This window comes from Lonchura striata, chromosome Z (genome assembly GCF_046129695.1).
Source record: "Lonchura striata isolate bLonStr1 chromosome Z, bLonStr1.mat, whole genome shotgun sequence".
NCBI lineage: Eukaryota > Metazoa > Chordata > Aves > Passeriformes > Estrildidae > Lonchura > Lonchura striata.
Window position 1 is genome coordinate 85590326 of NC_134642.1, and position 20101 is coordinate 85610426.

The following is a 20101-nucleotide window of genomic DNA, read 5'->3' on the forward strand; positions in this document are numbered from 1 at the left end:
AATCATCTGCAAATAACAGCTTTATGGACTCCAATTTGCAAATGGAACTTGGGTACACATTTGTTTGAGAATCTGGAGAAGATGAAGAAGTGTTACTTCAGCATCACTCCAAGAAATTATACATTCTTGAGAAAGAACAAAACATTGCATACCCATGTGCTGAATGAATTAGTTTTCACTTTGACACACAATCTCCAGATTTCAAAGTTTTCTGGCCACATCCCAGAAGATCATGAACCCCTCCTCCTCCTTTTTGGGGACAAAACACCCATGGAATTTCCACACAGGTTGTGGCACACAGCTTAGAAGGTGTTTTAAAAGGAGCAATTAAGAGCAGTAATAATTTAAATTAATGTATTTTTCTTTCCATTACCTGTCCCAGTCCAGACACACTGACAGTCACTAAGAAGTAAACCAAAGCCAGTGCCTAAATCCTTTTCCCATGACACCTGCAGAAAATAGGTTGCTTCTGGATCAGAAACTGGATGAATTCTGTTCAAAGTCTTCTCCATCTTCCCAACACCTGTTTAAAAAGCAAGATAATCTTGTTGTAAACACTGGGGTGGTTAAGAGCTTTACACAACTAGCTTGGGCCTTGTTATGTGTGGGGAATATAGAAATACAAGTATGCTTGCAATTTTATTCTACTTTCCTCCCCAAATTCAGTTTGTCAGAGGACTGGTGATACTTGCAAACAGGAAACTGGATTATAATAAATAAGGTTTCAGTGCCAACAATTAAACGTATTTGAATAGTCTCAAATTAAGAAGCTGTCAGAAAGCTGGGGGACAGGAAATTACTACAGTCAAGCTTTTCCCCATGGCTCTGTTTTTATCTCACTGTCTGCTATCACCCAAAGTACAGAATATTTAACATAATTCAAAATAATCAACATTCATCTGGAAGACTGCCACGTGAAAGCTGCTACTAATCTTCACAGCAAAGCAGAGGGTGTAGCAAATGCCAGCAGCCCAAAGGAAGTATCTTAAGCACTGGATTCTGCAGCGAACAAAATATATGATGTTACAGTGAATATATTTTCCTCTATGGCAAAGCAGCTTGGCAACCTGTGATTGACCTAAGATCTTCTCAAGAATCCCACGTATTTCTACACAAGTTAACTGACTGAGAAAAGGCTACATGCTCACTCACAGGCTTAAAAAAAGAATGTAAAAGGAAAAACCCAGATGAGGCATTCAAATTTAAACTACATGCACTGAGTACAATGGTGCTTGGGCAGGGATTAAATGCTCTGTGGAGGTTTCCACCTAAAGTGCAGCAGTAAATAATCATGACCAGGATCAGTTCAGGCCCTGAAGGGACTCTGCTCTCCAAGCAGGAGTAGAAGGAAGCTTTTTCTTTGCTCCTGGACACTGAGAAATGAATCTAGATACAGATTTAACTACCTTGGCTTCCCAAAAAATTGGAATTTTCAGGTTAGGAGGAGCAGCTTTAACTGCAATTGACTGAACTGTTCCTGACCCTCGCTCAATTCTGCACCCAACAACATTTCAAAATGCCTTTCTCTTGCCCAGACAAGTGCATAGTATTCAAAAGCAGCAAAATATATAAATTTAAGTATTGGTTTTCACACATAAAGCTTTATTATTTGCATCTCTAAACCACCACCGCGTCTACTACTACAAATGTCATATTCCAACTTTCTATTCTCTGAAAATGCAGCAGAAATGAAAAAGTTACCAAAACATAAATTGGGAAGTTAATCTGAGTTAAAAAAAAAAAAAAAAAAAAAAATTATCTAGTTCCATCGCTAACCAGCTGGCTATTTCAGAAAATCTACAGTGTGTCCCTGAACCTGTAAACAAGAACAGAAAAATTAAATAGTTGGGGGTGGACAGGTGGAACAATGCCTTTGCAATTGGTGACTCCAGAAATAAAGGTATTTTAAAGATTTGTGGGGCACTAACTGCCTGGCCATGGGTCAGTAATGAGCACGGGGCAGGAAACACAAGCAATGCAGGCTCAAGAACACACACATGCACTCTCCTTTTCCTGCCAGATTCCCTTTTTGCTTCTTGTTAATTATGGAAAAATACAGCCTCTTGTAAGATATTTCCATAGAAGTCCTCCTCTAAAAACCAATGTTTTTAGAAAGATTTCAATTAAAATCTGTAAAACAGTAGCAGACAACACTGACAGCACACAGGGTACTAATGTAAATATGTGTAGTTCAACAGGAAGGTTTTGCTTGTTTTATGTGATTTTTATCACAAAGCAGAGCAGCATTCAGTGAAAAACACCTGCACTAGAGGCTTTCTTATCAACCCAGACTGTTTATAACAAAAAACAAAGCAAGAGAATTCGATTTTCTATTTGTATAACGATAAAGCACACTAAGTGTCAGTCAGTCCTCAGTCAGAAAAAGTGAGGTCAAGAGTAGCAGAGGAATGAAGCCTGTTTATTTATTTAAAGATGCACTAACAAGGTCTCTGAGGCCTAAGACTAAATTCACTTGATACAGTCATACTGGTTTCCCATGCACACATCAGTATTTCATTACAGTGATGTAGCACAGCTAAAAATGAAAGTTTTGTTTAGACAATGCTATTGGTACCCCTGTGGTAAAACACAAATTCAATAGAATGAGGAGACACAACCAAGAATAATACCCTAAAGTTCAAAGCAAATGCAAAATATGGTTTTCCTGCTTTTCCAAATTTTATTGTGCAGCTCTGAAAAAAAAAAGCATTTTCCAAAGAGGCATAAAATGAAGATACTTTTTTCTCCCAGCTTTCATCTCCCCCACAGTGCTCACTGGCCTTTTGAAAGGAGTATATTACTTATTACTCCACATTTAGGATCTGCCTCTGTAAGCAGAGCTCAGACAGACTTCATCTCCAAGCACTCAACCCTTCCAACCCATCAGCAAAAGCTCAAGGACTCCTGCCTGTATACAATGCCTATTATATACTTCTCTTCAAGAGGAGGGAAAAATCTCCTTCATGAAAATTAGTCTGACCTACACAGCACAAAAAACCATCACTTCAAACAGTAATATGGTACCTTACTGCTTTTTTGAAAGCAAAACAATTACAACAACAAACTAAAAATCCAAATCCCTTTTTCCCTTATCCCTTTTATGTCCTGAGAACACAAAATTGACTGCAGTGTTCAGTAAATGGATAAACCACACACAGTTCAAACATGAATATAGCAAAAAAGACCAAAGGAGTTCCCTACTTATTTAACAACAAGCAGCTTACCACTAAAGAAATTAAAAATACAGACAATGAATAAGGGCATATTCCTTATTCATTCACTATAAGGTGACTGCACACACTCCATTCAGTCTAAAGGCAAATCTTAATAACAGATGTGCAGCACTGTACTTCTAGAAAAGATGTATTGCTCTGTATTTCAAGAGATGAAATAAAACAATCTCCTCAAACTAACCTTTCCCAATGCACCCACCTACTCACTAAATTCATCACCAACCCCACCAGCTTCCAATGTGTCAAGCTTATGTGAGCTTTCACAGATCAAATACTTCTGCCAGGTGAAGACTTCATTATGAAAGAAAGACAAAAATATAAAGGAGAGGTGAAACCTTGAGACTTATTTTCACTTTCACATCTGTGGGTAGAAAGGTAGGAACTGTGTTAATGATCAGAAAGGTTAAAACAGCCCCTTGAATTTTTGGAGTGTCACTATTTAACAGTCCAGCTGTTGGTGAAGCTTGTTAGAGCAAAGTAAAATAAAATAATTGCATAAAAGCAGACTGTATTTTTACTACTATCCAAGTTGCTGGGAGCAGCCTCTCATTATGGCAGCCTAAAAAGCCCCTCGGAGTCCATCAGACCAGAGGAGCACCCTCAAGTTCCATTCAGCATCCAGCCCCTGTGGGCTCTTCCCGTTCACCACCTCCACAAAACCAGAGTAGCTGGTTCTTTACTCCTTCCCTGGCTGTGACAAAGCAAACTGCAGAGAAGTTTTGGGGCTGGGGCCACAGAAGGGCAGTGTTCCATCCCTGGGGGACACAGCACCAGCCCCTCTCCACGCCAGGGCCCTGGGGCCAGCCTGCAGGTGGGGACAGCACAGTCCCACCCCAAGTGTGTAAATCAGAGGCTTTATTGAGGCCTTGGAACAGTCGGGGATTGAGCTGTTTATCTTTAGCACTTTGTCCATGGTCTTTGGCTCCTGTGATCGCCATTAGGCAATGTTTCCCTCTGAGGAGGAATCAGCTGTTGGCTGGTGCCTCTGCCCTCGGAACAAACAGCGCACACAGGCCCTTCTGAATGAACAAGACACTCTTAAAATGGGCCCACAAAGAATTTTATATGTTGTTTTGGATAGCACCAGGCATAGACCAAAAGCCAAATCTTTCAGGCTGCTCCAACACAGCATCATTGATAATATTCTGAACTTTAGCACTTCATTTTTCCTTTTTTTTTTCCCCATGAAGACTAATGGCTTTTTTTTTTTTTTTTCCCAAATTGGTTGGGCTGCAGGTGTTGCAAACCTCAGCAGCTATGCTTGGAAGGCTACTTACAGACCAGAAAGAGCTACTATGTCTTTGAAATGGAGCAATTAACCTAAGTGCTTTCTTACTGAGGAAAAATGGGAGCTATCCACGGGGAGTTCAGAATAGAAGACCACACACTGTTATTGAAGTCTACAGTTTGGCTCCTTCTGACACTGCCCAAACTACAGACCATAACCTAATAATCCAAAGTTAATAGTAAATACATAATCAGAGAAGAGGTACTATTCAGGAGATGCTACATGTACTTATAGGTAGATAATTGGAGATTTAAACCAGTCAAGAGAAGCTCAAGATTGCTTTTAAAGATTAAAACTAGCTATTACCACATTTTCTCACAGAAGGAAATAAGATAATGCCTATATTTATGCATATTTCCAGTGATATATTTCATTCAAATTGATATTCTCTCATGTTAATTTAAAATTCCATTAACTCCAATACTTCAGGAGTAAGAACATTGAAACACCTGACAAAAACCTCAACTCTCACTCCATTAATCTTAGAACTACTGATCCAATAGGGAGTTCCTCTTTTCTCATTTCTTTTTGGAGGAACATGACTGGGCCAACAAACATGAAGGGAAATAACACAGCATCTTTCCTGTCCAATCTCACAATAATCCTCCCACTCCTCTGGCCACAATACTTGTTTGACATTGAAGAATGATTCAATAATAGCCTTCATGTGGAACTTACAGATAAATCTGAAAGCCAAAGAAGAGAAAAAATTGGAAAGAGCTTTGTTCCTTAATGCAATTTAGGGGGCTAAGACATTTTCTGTATTACATGTACCCAAAGTAATATATTTAGTCACTCTTTTGTTTAATTTTACTCTGTATTAAAAGCACATAGGTTACAATTTTGTCAATAATGCAACTTTGTCTCTGAGATGAAAGAAATGAACCAAAAATTAGCACTTGGATATGAAGAACAGACTGAATTACTTTCTAACTTTGTGCAGTGGGGGAAATGGGCCATTTAAGAAACTCAGTGCTCCATGGCAACATTTGATCAGGAGATCATGGGCCCAACTGCAGAGTCGAGGCTCACATGGCTCACATTTGCACTGCTGCCTTCCCACTGCTTCATGGCAGCCACAGAACGATTGGAAACATGCACATACTTTTTGTGCATTTGTGTGTCCCCCCTCAAAAAAAAAAAGAGAAACCCCAAACCAAAAAACCAAAAACAAATTAGTTCTGAGCTTGTCATGCTCCACGGGACAATAAGATATGGAAGATGTGCCACAGAAGATCTGGAATCCACGATAAGGAACAACCCTTGTCAGGCTTATTTACTACAGTCACCAGCTGAAAAATGAGGAGAAACAGAAGGAAGCAGACAGTCAACAACCTTTATAGTAGGAATCTTACTAACAAGCCTTGATCTTAATTGTAGCCTGGAGGCAAAGCCCACCCTGGTGTCTTTCATCCCCTTGAAGTCTCAGGCCTAACCCACTACCCACTGCAGGCATCCAGCCTTGCCAAGCTCACTTACAACCATCTACATTAAGCTATAATAAGGGTAAAAAAAAAGGTCTTCAGTGTATTAAAATAAACACCAAAGTGGGCAATTATACTAGTATATGCTAGCAAGTCAGGGAGCATGCAGACAGATTTATAAAAGGAGCAGACCATTCTTTCTCACCCTTTTTGTAACAATCCTTCCCAAAACTAACAGCAAATCCTCACTTTCCAGGATGGATAATCCAGATTACACTAACTGAATGTTATAAACCTGCAAAAAAAAAAAAAAAAACAAAAATAAAATTAAGCCATGCAACTGTCATGTTTCCTGTTGAAAAAATGAATTTTAGTAGTGAAGTTACTAAAAAGTGCATGTGGAAGGCAGGAAAGATCAAAGGCAATAACCAGCCCAGCCTTCAGAGGATAAATCTGGGATGAAAAGTCAGCAAGGCGTGTCTCAGAGACCCAGACTCCCTTTCTCTGCAGCTTCTGGAAGATGCAAGTCCCAACAAATACTTTATAACTCTAACTTGGCAACAGGACACCCTGGCTTTCCAAGGCCCTACCAAAGCACTGTGCCTTCACTTGAAAACCACAGGATATTTATTAAGAAAAATAATTTACTTCCTCCTCAAAAAAACTCACAAAAAGAGACACACATTCCAAATATATATAATTTTCCACATCATTTCTCTGAAAAGACAGCATTAAAATTGCTCTATGTTTTGAAGACAAAAAACAGAAGAAGGAAGTTGTGCCAGACACAACCTTTGAGCCCAATGTATACAGTCAGTAAGAACAAAGATTTGGGAATTCCAAGTCTCTTAGTCATATTTTTAAAAGCATATCTGCAGTTTTCAGTACCTTTGTATCATCCATTTGAGGAGAGTAAAGTTGAGGAAATTTTTGGGGGGAGGAAAAAAAAAAAGCAGCATGTTTTAATTACCCTTCGTCCATCCAAAAATACCCCAATACATATGTGTTTTTGATGTATATTTGGATAACAAAGTAGTCTGGCTGAGGTATCATCTGTTTTCCAAAACACTGCCTTCTTTAGGATTAAATATTATCAGGATATTCAATACAAATCTGTCGCACAGATTTCCTTTGTTTTCTATTTTTCAGTCCCCACACAGACCCTACACAATTCCACTCAGTCTCTAAATGTCTGACTTAACATTACTGAGCAACGGATACCACTAAATTCTTTCTTTTGCTCTTTTTCCCCATTTTTTTATTTTTGAATTTTAAAGTCAAATAAATTTAGTACAGTCAAATCCACAAGAGCTTCACAGGCAAGAGCACCCCAGTCTGAAACAAAGATAAAGGAAACAAAGAAATCAGTGTCAGTTAGATATGGATGGATTTAATTCTGTATGTAGGATTTTCTGAGGAGGTTTGAAAAATTGAGCCCAGTAACCTGGAAAAACAAGTTTCACCAAATGTTGCCACTTCAGCGGGACAAGGGCAGGTATAAATATGAAGGCTTACATATATTTCTCTCCTCCCACCTCTACACCCAAGACTTTTCAAAGAGATGGATTATTTTAATTTCCCGTCCCTGTCAAATTAATAATAAAAAATAGACCTAGGCTCCAAATTGCTTTATCTTACTAAACAGTTTCCTCAGGCATTTTCTTTGAAGAAAATTCCAGCCTTACCCAGTCTTCACTTAACCAAAGTTTTATTATGTTTTTTCTTTCCATCTGCTACTTATCTATTAGAAAATGCAACACTAAACTCCTTGAAAACAAAGAGCTCACATGGCTTAAATTTATTGATTTAAAAATTGCAATTAATTTTGCTTGACCCTGACAGAAAAATAATTCACAAGACATTCACAAGGAACTGAGACATTCACTTTCAATGCAGCTACATTTCAATTGCGCAGCTCTTTATCCAGCTATGTTTACTTACTTGGCATTGAACATTAATTACTCTGCTGATGGATTAGGCTGGGTTTGAAAATAAGGCAAAAAGACACATACTGAGCACCAATTTCAGTTGTTTCCACAGATGGGCACAGGTTCAGCATGGGTTTAGCTCAGGTTTTGTGCTAATCCACATCTGACAAACCAAAGCAGGGCAGAACCACCAGTCCCTACCATGACTCGTGCCAGTATTTTAACAAGGAGGGGATACAGGACACCAATTCCATGACCTTACCAAGCTCTGAGCAAACAAGTAGATTTGTTTAAAAAAAAAAGAAAAAATATAGATAAAATAAATTAAGGACACAATTCCACCAAAAATTTAGAACCACTCACTCTACCCCCTCAGCCAGCACTCTCAAATCTACTGATTTGTGCTCAATCAGCACCACATCTACAAACCACATCTGGATAGGGAAAAGGGCACAAAGAGCTTCACTGGAGTCACTTTTACTTTCAACATCACAAGTTTTGTACATCAAAAAAAAAAAAATAAAGCCTCTCAAGACTCATCAGCTCACTGCTCTTACAAGCAATTTTCATGACTCTTCATTCTTTCATTCATTAGTGGGGTTTTTTTGGAGGTTTTTTTTAATCCTTGCTATGGAGTGGGGAAAAAAATCCCAGAACAGCAAAACCCTACTCAAAAATTTAACCCTTACTCAAGACACTTGATGCCAAGCAGGGGGTCTACTCTAGGAAAACAGCTTTTCAGTATCAGTGTTCCCTTACAGCTCCTAAAGAATGCTTGCACAGTTGTGAAAAGAAACCTGCAGGCTGAGATGAGGGCACAGCAGGGGCACAGCAGTTCAAAAATGCCACTGGGACATGAGCTGAGAGAGCAATTAAGTACTCATTAGTAAAATACAGCACAAAGCTGCTTTGGCAGTGAACCAGTCAGACACAAGTTGGAGATCTTAACGCTCAAATTACAACAAAGCAGAGATGTGAAGCACCACAGAGGTCTCGGGGTGCCGTGTTAAGGATGTAAATTGTTGCTTTCTCAGGTAAGTTAATGACGACATAAAAATTGGGGAATGGGGCACAGAAACAGCACAGAAGGGATAAATAAAAACAAGTCTCAATTTATATAGGGGGGCACTTCACCTTCATGTTTCTGGCTCCCAACTGCACCTGCACATCAGTCCCTGAAACACAACAGTGAGCTAACACAATGGCCCTGAAATAATGCAGGTACATAAGCATAAAAAAAATTAAAGAGCCTCTGAGCACAGGAGTTACCTCTTCACAGCTCCAACAACCTGTTCCAGTGCAGTTTGAGATAAAGAACCTGCCACTGCATCTTCCTCTCTTTCAGTGCTACAAATTTATTTCGCCCTTATTATTCATAAGTGCCCTTATTTATTCTGCACTCTCAAAAGTCTCAAACTCAAAACATGAACCTCAAATTGAGACTACATACTAAAAAATTCCTCCTCTACCTCTTTACTTAAAAAAAAAAAAATAAAAAGGAAAAAATCTGGTTTTAGGACAGTCAGGGCTGATAAAACAAATTCCTGCAATATCAAGAGAAAAAAATCATAAAATATAAGGTGCATTTTTCATCTATAGACTTCTCTAACACAGGGAGAAAAGCCCCTCTCTCTAATACCACCTTCAGGAGATCACAAAACATTGCTCAAGTACTGTATTTCCAAGACACACAAGAATGCTAGTTCCCTGCCTCTTGCTTCCTAAAACAATTATCCTCCATGTCAGCTTTCAGAAAAATTAACATTTCTGCCCCATCTCCTGATCTGTGGCTGCTGCATGCTGGACTCTGAAAATTAAAGTTCATTTTCTCAGCTGGAGTAATTTAATATAAGCTTTCATAACAGAGTCTGATGCTTCCCTGCTTGGCTCAGCCAGCACAAATCTCTCCCCAGGATTTTGTGAGGTTTCACCCCAAGCCTGACACAGCTGAGAGCATTTGGAAAGCCCAAAGCTCTCTCTCTATCCTGTCCAGCTTCTGAAGTGAAAAGAGTGGCCTCTAAGACCCCTTTGTAGACCTGTAAACAAACAAACCCTTTCATAATTATTTTAATCATTTATTAAAAAAAGTAAAATCAAAAACAGACACAAAAAAAAACCCCACAAATGCAGCCTGTGATAGGATATATAGCCTCACTCTTCCTTTGTTCCATTAATTTTTCTGTCCCAAGATAGCAATTTGGCTGATGTCTAGATCAAGGGCACAAAAGTTCTCAGTCTCTGCACTCTTAAAAGTCACATCAGATCAGTCTCCCTTTTTTTTCCTGTTTATTTTACAATCTGTGCTCTAGCTGTCTGGTCTGCTGGAGGACATCCCTTCCCAGAAAAGCCACCTAACAGCCTGCAGAGCAGATGCAGAAATAGTCCAGTGCTTTTCCAAGCTTTGTAAATTTGGACAATTTGTAAATTTGGACAATTTAATCAAAGTATCTTTTGTGCAATTACCAGTACACCTCAGAAAGCAGTAGCACTAGAGGCCCTTGCTCAAGGCACACACTTCATGGTTTTTTTTTTCCCCAATTGGAACTTTTCCTGTAAGACATGTTCTTTTGTGTTGATCAGGTTTGACTGTGTTAGATTAGCAAACAACAGTAATTTGTTTAGTAATAATCTCCTAAATTTCACCTTACCTTGTGTCAACATGGCACCATACATAATTCAGTGAGTCTTTTGTACCCTGACATATCTTGGACAGCAGTCCTTACCATTTACACTATCTGATATTATGTTCTATGATTAACATTCAAATTCACAGGAGCTTTTGGCCACCTTTCCCTTTTTCCATCTCATATACAGAGGAAAAAGATGTGGGGAAGACTGAGATCCACAAGACATTGATTACAAAGAGCAGGAGATGAAGGCCATTGTTTCCTAACCCAGGAAAGGGACACAGCTCAAGTCAGGGATACAACTAGAGAAAATATTCATTTTGGGTGGAAAAATAAATAATTTCACTAACAATTTAATGTTATTTTACAACAGCTGTCTAAATTGGAATTTTGGTTATTTAGTGATGTTGGTTGAGAATTTATGCACATGATTTTATGTGCTCTCCACAACACCAGCAAGCACTACACTACATGTCTGCCAAATGTAACAGTGAAGAAATCACAGCTGCAGCCTACTAACCTTGAAGAATCAGATAATGGTTTTGAGTCCTTGAAAATCTGACCCTCAGCTCTGGGTGGTTCCACTTACTCAAGGACGTGTGCTGCTTTTTCATCTGGGGCTCCCAAGCTCTAATGTAACCCCTGAAAAACATTCTCCACCTCCTGCTAAGCTCTAGGTGACAAGAGTTAGGGATTAAAATTTCTCATCCTCAAGTGGCACTGCAAGATAACGAGCACATCAGAAACAGGCATTGAGACAAAACAGCAAGTGACCCTGCAAGGCCCACAGCACACCCAAGAACACACAGCACAAATATTTGCTATACTGCTTAATTGAAGCCAACGTGCAGCATAGAAAGCCACCTAAATTATCTCTTCTATACAGAAATGGATTGGTTTTGGTCAAAACAGAGACACCCAGTGTTGCTGCACACCGGCAGCAGGGATTGTCTGTTCCAGAAAGGCACTGTGGTCACACATTTCAGGCACAGCATCACTACTTCTACAGCAAGGCCACCTCACCTTGGGTGTTTTTACAATCTGGAGTACCTTGCTAAGTGATAGAATATCCCTTGCATCAGCCCATCAGTTGTATACACATTAAACCTGTCACAGAAAGCAGGAATTTTAAGGTGCAGGAATTACCACTGCAGTAGGAACACGCCACACATCACCCTGTGCATTGACTTTCTATTAATGTATAATTAGAATACCAGGCTAAAGCACCCCTGACACAAAGAATGAGGTTCATTCCTGCTCAAAACAGCTGCAAACTCCAAGCATTTCACAGCTATTGTGATCCATCCTACTACAGTGAGTATGTGCACTTCCAGTAGGTGACAGGCAGAGGCAGAGAAATGAAGAAGAGCCAAACCGAAATGTAGATGGGTTGGGTTTGTTTTTTGGGGTTTTTATTTCCTTCAAAATGGTGTTAGCAAACAAAAATACCATGCTCTAATTACCAGTGTCAGCACACAGAACACCACCTACCCACGCCAGGTTTGCCTCCAGAACGCACACCCCTGGTGTTCCACTGCCTCTCTACTCCAGACTGAGAGCAGAGCAAATCTGTAGCAGTAGCAAAAATGCAAATAAGTTTATAAGCATTCATGCCTGTGTTTGAAGATACTGGGAACGACAGATGTGGGCACCACATACAAGCCAAAGAAAAGAAAAGCAGTATCAGCTTTTTGCCAGTCACTCAAACAAGCATTTCTCAAAAAAGCCCAGCTGACTGCATTTATAGTTTATTTTCAAATGTTTTTTTCACCTCATATACACACATGGACGTGTTAAGCACAGAAACTTATTTATACGGATGTACCTGTCATGTCAGCCGCCCACCAGTGATATTTTTAAAACCATTTCCTACAATTCACCTCCTGATGAAAGGTAAAACACACAGGAGATAAAAACCAAGGCTTCCACATGCAATTGTCATTGCTCCGTGGTAATTTTTCCTGCATCTGGAAACAGCCTAGAAAGTTAAACCTTTTTTTACCTTTCATTATAGACACAAATTCCTTGGTGTGCTCTACTACTCAACTGAACAGTATATAAGCCTTTCACCACTAAAATATTTCTCAATAGCAGGACACACAGCCACAACCATGAACACTGTTCTTAAGGGACCTAACAGCAACAAAAAAAAAACAGTATTCATCCTGAGTTTTTATTTAAATATCTGAATATTGCTATGTAGATCGATGTAGTTGTTTAAATTTATGATCTATTTTTTTTTTTTATTTTGTCCACCCAGCCCATTCCTGCAGACAACACCAAACAAGTTGTCCCAGCTCCTCAGAGCTGTTTTTCCATGACAAGATATTAATTAGGAGGGACAAAAAGAACAAGGGAAATTGGAACAACACCATCTGAAAGCTGATTTTCCAATCAATATCCTATGCCTGTCACACAGAAGACACTTCCAGGCTAGTTGCACCAATCTTTTGAATTACACCACCAAGGCTTCCACAAAATCTTTAAATGGCATTTTTCCCACCACAGCAAATTGTTCACCTGAAATAATTTCAATATGGCACATGATCAGTGAAAATTCCCTTTTAAATAGCTGAGACTGTTGGAAACCTCACTTGGAAATTAAATGTCTAGGGTAAATAAAGAGCAATATTTGGAAAAATCTGCAATGGGTTTCAGGTGGGAATTCAGCAGAAACTATAAAAGTAGAAAGAAATATTAATAAATCGATCATAAAAGGGCATGTTTGCAAACAAAACTACACTAGAGGAAGCTAGATGACCACCTGAAAGCAGGTTGGCTATGGTGTGAACAAGGACTGACACCAGGAGTCTCCCTGGACTTTACAGAATATTTTCAATTTGAGTTTCTAGTTCACACTGAGCATCCAGAAGTGAGTCCAAGCAGGCAAAACAACCCAGTTTTTGCCTTCTATTTCTGACACATACACACACAAAAAAAATAGTTCAAAAGTATTACTGCCTTTAAAGTCTTCAGTCATGTTGACCATCAAAGGCTGTAATGGTCAGTGATTATACTAAAAACTTATTTCTCTTTACAAACATACTTCAATGTAACATCATTCAAACACTTCAAAGTGAAGCTATCCTAGGTAATAAGGCTATTTTTAGAATTGTCTTTATGCACTTAATGATTTTTTTAAATCCAAAACCTTGACATGTGATGGAAGGAAAACAACCTCAGTGAATTTAATTCAGTAACGGGAATAAAATGTATGAACATGCTATGAGAAAATGAGCACACAGCAAGATGCTGACTACCTGTTAGACAGATGGTTAAATCTGCAACTGAATGAACCTTTACAGGCACTAAACAACCTAGAGAAACATCAGAACAAATTCAGAATCAACACATTGCCTGAAGTCCACAGGACACAAAAAAGTCAGATGAGAGAACCCACTTCAAACTTACACCTGCTTGTGCAGGTAACATCCCAGGTAAATTTTGGTGATTATGAATCTGAAACCACGATTTCACAGAGATCTGTCAATTTACAGTGACCAAATCTACCACTGCTCTGTAGAAGACATAAACAGCATTTTCAGTGGATTGTTGTAGGCCTCAGCTTCAAGTCCTCTGCTTCAGTAAACCACTGCCTCAATTCCATGGGATAAATGCATTTTATACATGCACATGCTCCCACAGCAGCTGCAAAAAGTATCTCAAATGTTACCTCAAAATGTCATTTTAGAGAGGGGAAAAAAATCTGTTCATCCTCACCAAAGGAAAAAGCAAACCTGTCCCACACTCAGCAGAATAGCATGAATTTGGTGCTGAAACACAAGAGAATGAAACAGACCCCAAAACCAAGTCACCACATTGGGAAGGTGGGTGGTTTATAAAACCATATTTATAAGGAGGAACAGGTTCCTCATAACACTTCAGGAGTTTCATCACTGTGAAAATTCTACAGTGACGCCTTCATTTTACTGAGCTCTCGCAGCATCAAAGGTTATCCCCTCAACAACAAGAAGTTGTTGTCAAGGGAATAACAAACAGACAAAACAAAGCAAACACAAACAAAACAAAGCAAAGCAAAACAAACAAAAAAGGCTCCTGGAGGAAAAAAAAAAGGAATTCTTGGGCAGGTGCAGCTACAGAAAAGATGAATAGCTCTAAAAGGAGAAAACGTAGCACAGGAGCCAAAATTCAACAGAACAGTCTGGGCTCTCCCTATACAACACTAGAACTAACAGTAAGAGGGCCCTAATTAATAAACAGCCTCATTAAGGCGTTCTTTATATTATTACGGCTTCAGTAGCCAGTGGCTCACACCCTCGGGCGAGGCAACACCCGCTGGGAGCCGAGTACCAGCGAACAACCGAAAAGAACCACCAAAAACCACCAAAAGAACCAGTTGTTGCAGGGGTTTTTTGTATGTTTTTGTTTGTATGTGGGGTTTTTCTGTCGTTTTTAGTTTTTCGTGGGGGTTTTAAGTTGTTTTGGTTTTGCTTTTTTGGTTGGGCTGTTTCGGGTCTTTTTTTTGCTAGGTTTTTTTGTTTGTTTTTTTTTTTTCTTTTGTTTTTTTTGTGTTTTTTTTGGGGGGGATGGTTTTTTTTTTGTTTGTTTTGGTGGGGTTTTGGGGGGTTTTTTGTTGTTTTTTTTTTGTTTTTTCCTTTTTTGGGGGGGGTTTGGGGTTTGTTTGGGGTTTTTTTTTGTTGTTTTTTTGTTTGTTTGTTCGTTTGCTTTGGTTTGGTTTTTTGGGGGTTTTTTTGAGTTTTGGGGTTTTTCTGTTGGTTTTTTGTTTGTTTTTTTCACCCCAGCGTCTCACTATACACACACACACACACACACACACAGATATATATATATATATATATATATATATATATATATATATATATATATATAGTATATAGTATATAGAGAGAGAGAGAGAGAGAGAGCATATATATATATAGTATATATAAATAAATAAATATATATATATAGAGAGAGAGAGCACATATATATATATATATAGTACATATAAATAAATAAATAAATAAATAGATAGATGCGTGGCCCCCGTGGATCGGTGTAGGGTTGATCCCGTTGATCCCGGTTATCCCCACACCGGGACACACTCAAGGATCCACCTCCTCCCCTCAGTGTTGCGAGGGGTCAGTTCAGGGCTGATCCCGGTGATCCCGGTTATCCGCACACCGGGACACGGACCGTGCCCCGCTCCCCTCAGTGTTGTGAGGGGTCAGTTCAGGGTTGATCCCGGTTATCCCGATTATCCCCACATCGGGACATCCCCCCGCACTCCCTTCAGTCCCGCCCGTGCCGCGCGCGCGGGGCGGGCCGCCCGACCTACCTCCCGCGCCGCCACTTCCGCCTGCTCCGCGCCAACCAATCAACGCCGCGTCCGCCCGTATATCCCGCCCCTCCGCCGGCAGCGCCGACCAATCGCAGCGCCCCGCGGCGCCGCCAGCCAATGGCGGCCGCGCCCGCGCCCCGGCGCGCTGAGGGCGCGCGGTGCGCGCTTCCGCCCGTGGCGGCGGCCGGAAGGTGATGTGGCGGAGCGCGGCGCGATGGTAAGAGCGGGGCCCGCCCGGCCCTGCCCGCTCCGGGCCGGGCCCTCGCCGCTCCCCGGCCTCCCCCGGTGCCCAGCGGCGCCTCCCGGCCCGAGCGCCGCCCCCTCAGGTCGCTCACGGCGTGACCCGCGGCCCGCGGGAGCGGAGCCGCCTCAGGGCTTTGCTGGGAGTCGCGCGGGGCGGGTTTGCGTGACAGGGAAAAAAAAACCCGGTTTGCGTCTGTGCGGGGCCGGTGCGAGGTCGGTCAGGTGCTGGGCGTATCTCTCGCGGCCTCCTGACGTCACGTATTGTCCTGCGTGACGTCATGGTTGCGTTGTGTGACGTCATGCTCAGTGCAGTGCGCTGAGCTGCGTCATTGGCTGCTCTTCAGGGGTCATCAGAGGTCATCAGAGGCTCAGGTCCACTTATTCATGAAAACTGTGGATTATTTATAAAAATACATATTTTTTAAAAATATATATATATTACATTTTGTATTTTTATATTTTATCTATTTTATATATATATACCTTTATTTATACATATGTATGTATATATATGTATGTATATGTGTAGCATTTTTAACTATGTATGCATACATATATACATAGCCTTTATATTTATTAAAAAATTATATGTTTACAGCATATATATATATATAGCGGGTATATATATGGTACATACGATTTTTAAGAGTATAGATGTACATGCAATATAACAACATAAAAATGCATATTCTTAAATTTATTCATAGTTACATGAATAGCTAAGAGGTGTAAATACATAAAAACCAGATAAGTACATCTGGAAGATAATATCTTTGCTTATGTACGAGTTTATTATGTGTATAACAAATAAATGTGGATACAGAGATATTTATCTATATATTTATGGGGGTATGTAAATGTATAATTGAATATTTTAATAATTGTGTATTATATGTTATATAATACACATATATAACCAATATACCTTTTTCTATAATCCAGCCACATAAACACTGTGGGGTTTGTATATTTTTTTAATACATATATATGTATGTATGTATATATATATATTTATTTAAAATATATGTGTATAAATACATACATTTTTTATGTAAAGTTGGTCTAGAGGCAAATTGTTTTGGTTTTTTTTTTTTGTTTGTTTCCTCCCCATTTTTCCAGTCTCTGTGCAGGTAATACAAAATAAGGGTTTACATCTCTGTCACAATGAAATACTTTTTCTTAGTCAAGGTTTGTACATTAAATATTTATTTATCAACAACATTTATATGAGCAGAGCAGATACACAAATTTAAAATTAAAAGGAATAACTGAGTTAACTTAGGTTTTTTTCCTGTACAAAGTACATGTTTATCCATAACTTCAGCACAGAATATGTTTTAAAATGGGAAGAGATCTTGGTGGAACATTGGTGTTGCGCAGTGTAATGATTAAATGCAACTAATTACTTAACATTGTATTATTATGTCATTTATATTTTATCTATTTTATTAGTGATATATAAGAAATATATAACAATAACTTAAAAACAAAAGTAATGTTTAAATCTAAGAAGGTTATGGAAAGTGTATGAGATTCTGCTAAGATTATCTCCTCCACTTGTCTCTTTTCCTTGCTAGAGGTTACTCTGTGTGCCTCAAGGACCCTGAAGCAAGAAACTCTTGTAAGGATGGTTTGCTTATGATTTAATAGTGAAAATAAGTTCCTATAGCATTATTGTGATGTTTGAATTTCTTCAAGAGAGCAGCAATCCTCCAGGACTTTGTGTTGTCCATGATGCCACCTCTAATGTCAAGGCATTTCAGGGAAAAAAAAGGATAATTTTTGACCTCACATTTGACTGTGAGAGAGGAAACAGCTGCTGTGTGTCATGAAATTAAAGAGATTAGAGCTACATCTCTAATTTATTCTCTTTGTCCAAAGAGTAAGAGCTGCAGTTCTGGCATGCTAGCAGCACTCTGAATATTCTATATTCTATAATATTCTGAAGCATGATTTCCAAAGGACTTTATGCCTTGGAAACTTTTCAATCCATTGCTTTCCAAGATTCTTTACCACATCCTTTCTTACTAAGCAGATGAGAACATGAGCTGGGTGAAGGGCCAGTTGCTGCCAAACAGGAAAAAAAAATTATATATATGTATAAGCTTACTTTCACCTGTTTTTTCTTCTGTGTGAAAGCAGAAATTGTGGGATTTTTTTTCCTCTTCACTGCCAGTGGATAGGGAAAAAACTCATCATTTTGACTTAAAGCAAAACCTTCGCTATTTTAACTTAAAGCAGCTATGGAAACCAGTAGAAGCTTCTCAGTGGATTCCAAATGGGATGCACCAGGGATGCAGGGCTCCCTCATTTATTGAGGAGCAGAACCTGTATTGTTTCCTGACTTCCACAAATCAGTTTGCCCTGCCAGCTTTCAGGATTTTACACCTGAAACCTCGACAGAAGTTTTTGTGGTGGGCTTGAAAAGTTTGCCATGTGCATGGATGGAAAAAGGGAAGAAGCCAAAGGCAATATTGAAGTTAATGAGGAGCTTCTCCCCTCCTGAAGGGTGGTCTTCACTTTCCTTCGTAGCAGAAATGTGAAGTTAGAATTTGATGGTGGAGAAAATTCAAAAGAAGTACAGAAAACTTGACAAAAACGGCTTCTTCTCTGTCACCCTCTGGTTGGGGCTGATCCTGGCCCCGCATTACTACCCAAAAATTGACTTGGGAACTTTCCACAAGGACAAACATTTTGGTCTCAGTCTTTATTGCTCTCTTAGTGTGGTGTTTATAGAAGGAAGGGGAGTTGCTCATAGATCCAATTGTAAAAACATTCATTAGTAAATATTATTTAAAACCAAGCTGTTGGATATAAACATACCAGAATCCAAGACAGTGCTCTGAAAAAGGAGCTTTCAGGACTCTTCAAGTACAAAGTTTTGTGTTTGTCTTATTCAGAATTACAAGAATGAATCAATCTTCATTGAGATTTGCTAGCAGCTTTGTTTTATCATGACCTAAAGGTACATAGGTTTAAAAATGTCTTCTAGGTCACACTACAATCTTAGAGTGTCTTTGTATTGTGAATTTATTTCACCTGAAGTGTTCAGAGTAGATACTTCTATCATCTTAGAGGATGATGTGAAAGTACATTGTCAATGTTTTATGTCTGTGATTATTGAACTGAGGAAATTATTCTGTCAGGGTAAGATGGTCTCTTTTTGGAAGAGTAGGATGTAGTGAGTCTGCTTTAACAGATTTACCCAGAATCACTCTAGTTGTGAGAAACCATTTCTTTGCTGAGTGCCATAAAAAAATGAATGTCACAATTTAGTTTTTTGGTTGCTTGCAGCATTAGACACCATACACATTCATTGTAAGAGCTGCAGCACTGAATATGTTTTTCTGCTAATGCACAGAGCCAGGCGTTCAAACTCAACAAAAGTTTTTGATTTTCAACCTGGTGACTGTGGAAACAAGGTGGGAACAGCTGTGAAAAATATTACCTGTCTTCCAGATGCTAAATATTCAAACCATGCATGTGAACCTCTGCCAAACAAGAGACTTGCAGAGGTGCTGTGGACCTGCCCAGGGCCAAGGGACATGACTGATTTAGCAGAACTTGTCATTGTTTCTTAACTAAGTATATTTTTTCTTGGTATTTGTTCTTCATTTTTGAAAGAGATGGTTTGACTGAATGAGCAAAAAAAAAATTTTGGTAAATAGTACATGTAAAATATTTATAGTTCTGTTTTGCAGCTTTTAGGTAAATTAGAATATATCTTCTTTTTTGAGAAGTTAAGAGATTTTCCCATGGCCATGTGCAAATTCCTGTAGCATCTTCTGTTGCAAACTCCTTTTTTTGAACGCTGCTTTTATTATAGTAAGGATATCACCTGATTCCAAGAGTGCTTTAGTATGACCCTTACCTCTTCCATTCACACACAGAGGTTTTACTGTTTTTTCGGTTTTCAGTACTAAATTCGTGGTGAACTAAACAGTGTGGCATGCAAGTTCAGATAGGAGAGTTACTTAAAAAAAAATGGGTTATTTAAAATATTGCTTTTCTCTAATGGGGGAAGACAGGAGAAGAAAAATATCTCTATAAAAATTT

At 39.2% G+C, this 20101-nt stretch overlaps 1 protein-coding gene across 1 annotated transcript in view; it reads right to left on the bottom strand.

Moving 5' to 3' along the window:
* Positions 1 to 15821, bottom strand: part of XRCC4 (X-ray repair cross complementing 4) — a 141219-nt gene extending 125398 nt beyond the window's left edge. Inside the window, exons 1-2 of the mRNA XM_077790097.1 lie at positions 15800 to 15821; positions 374 to 523 (exon numbers count right to left, since the gene is read on the bottom strand). Coding sequence (XP_077646223.1) covers positions 374 to 512 — 139 coding nt within the window. The 5' untranslated portion in view covers positions 513 to 523; positions 15800 to 15821. The remainder of the gene's footprint in view (positions 1 to 373; positions 524 to 15799) is intronic.
* Positions 15822 to 20101: the final 4280 nt, after the last annotated feature.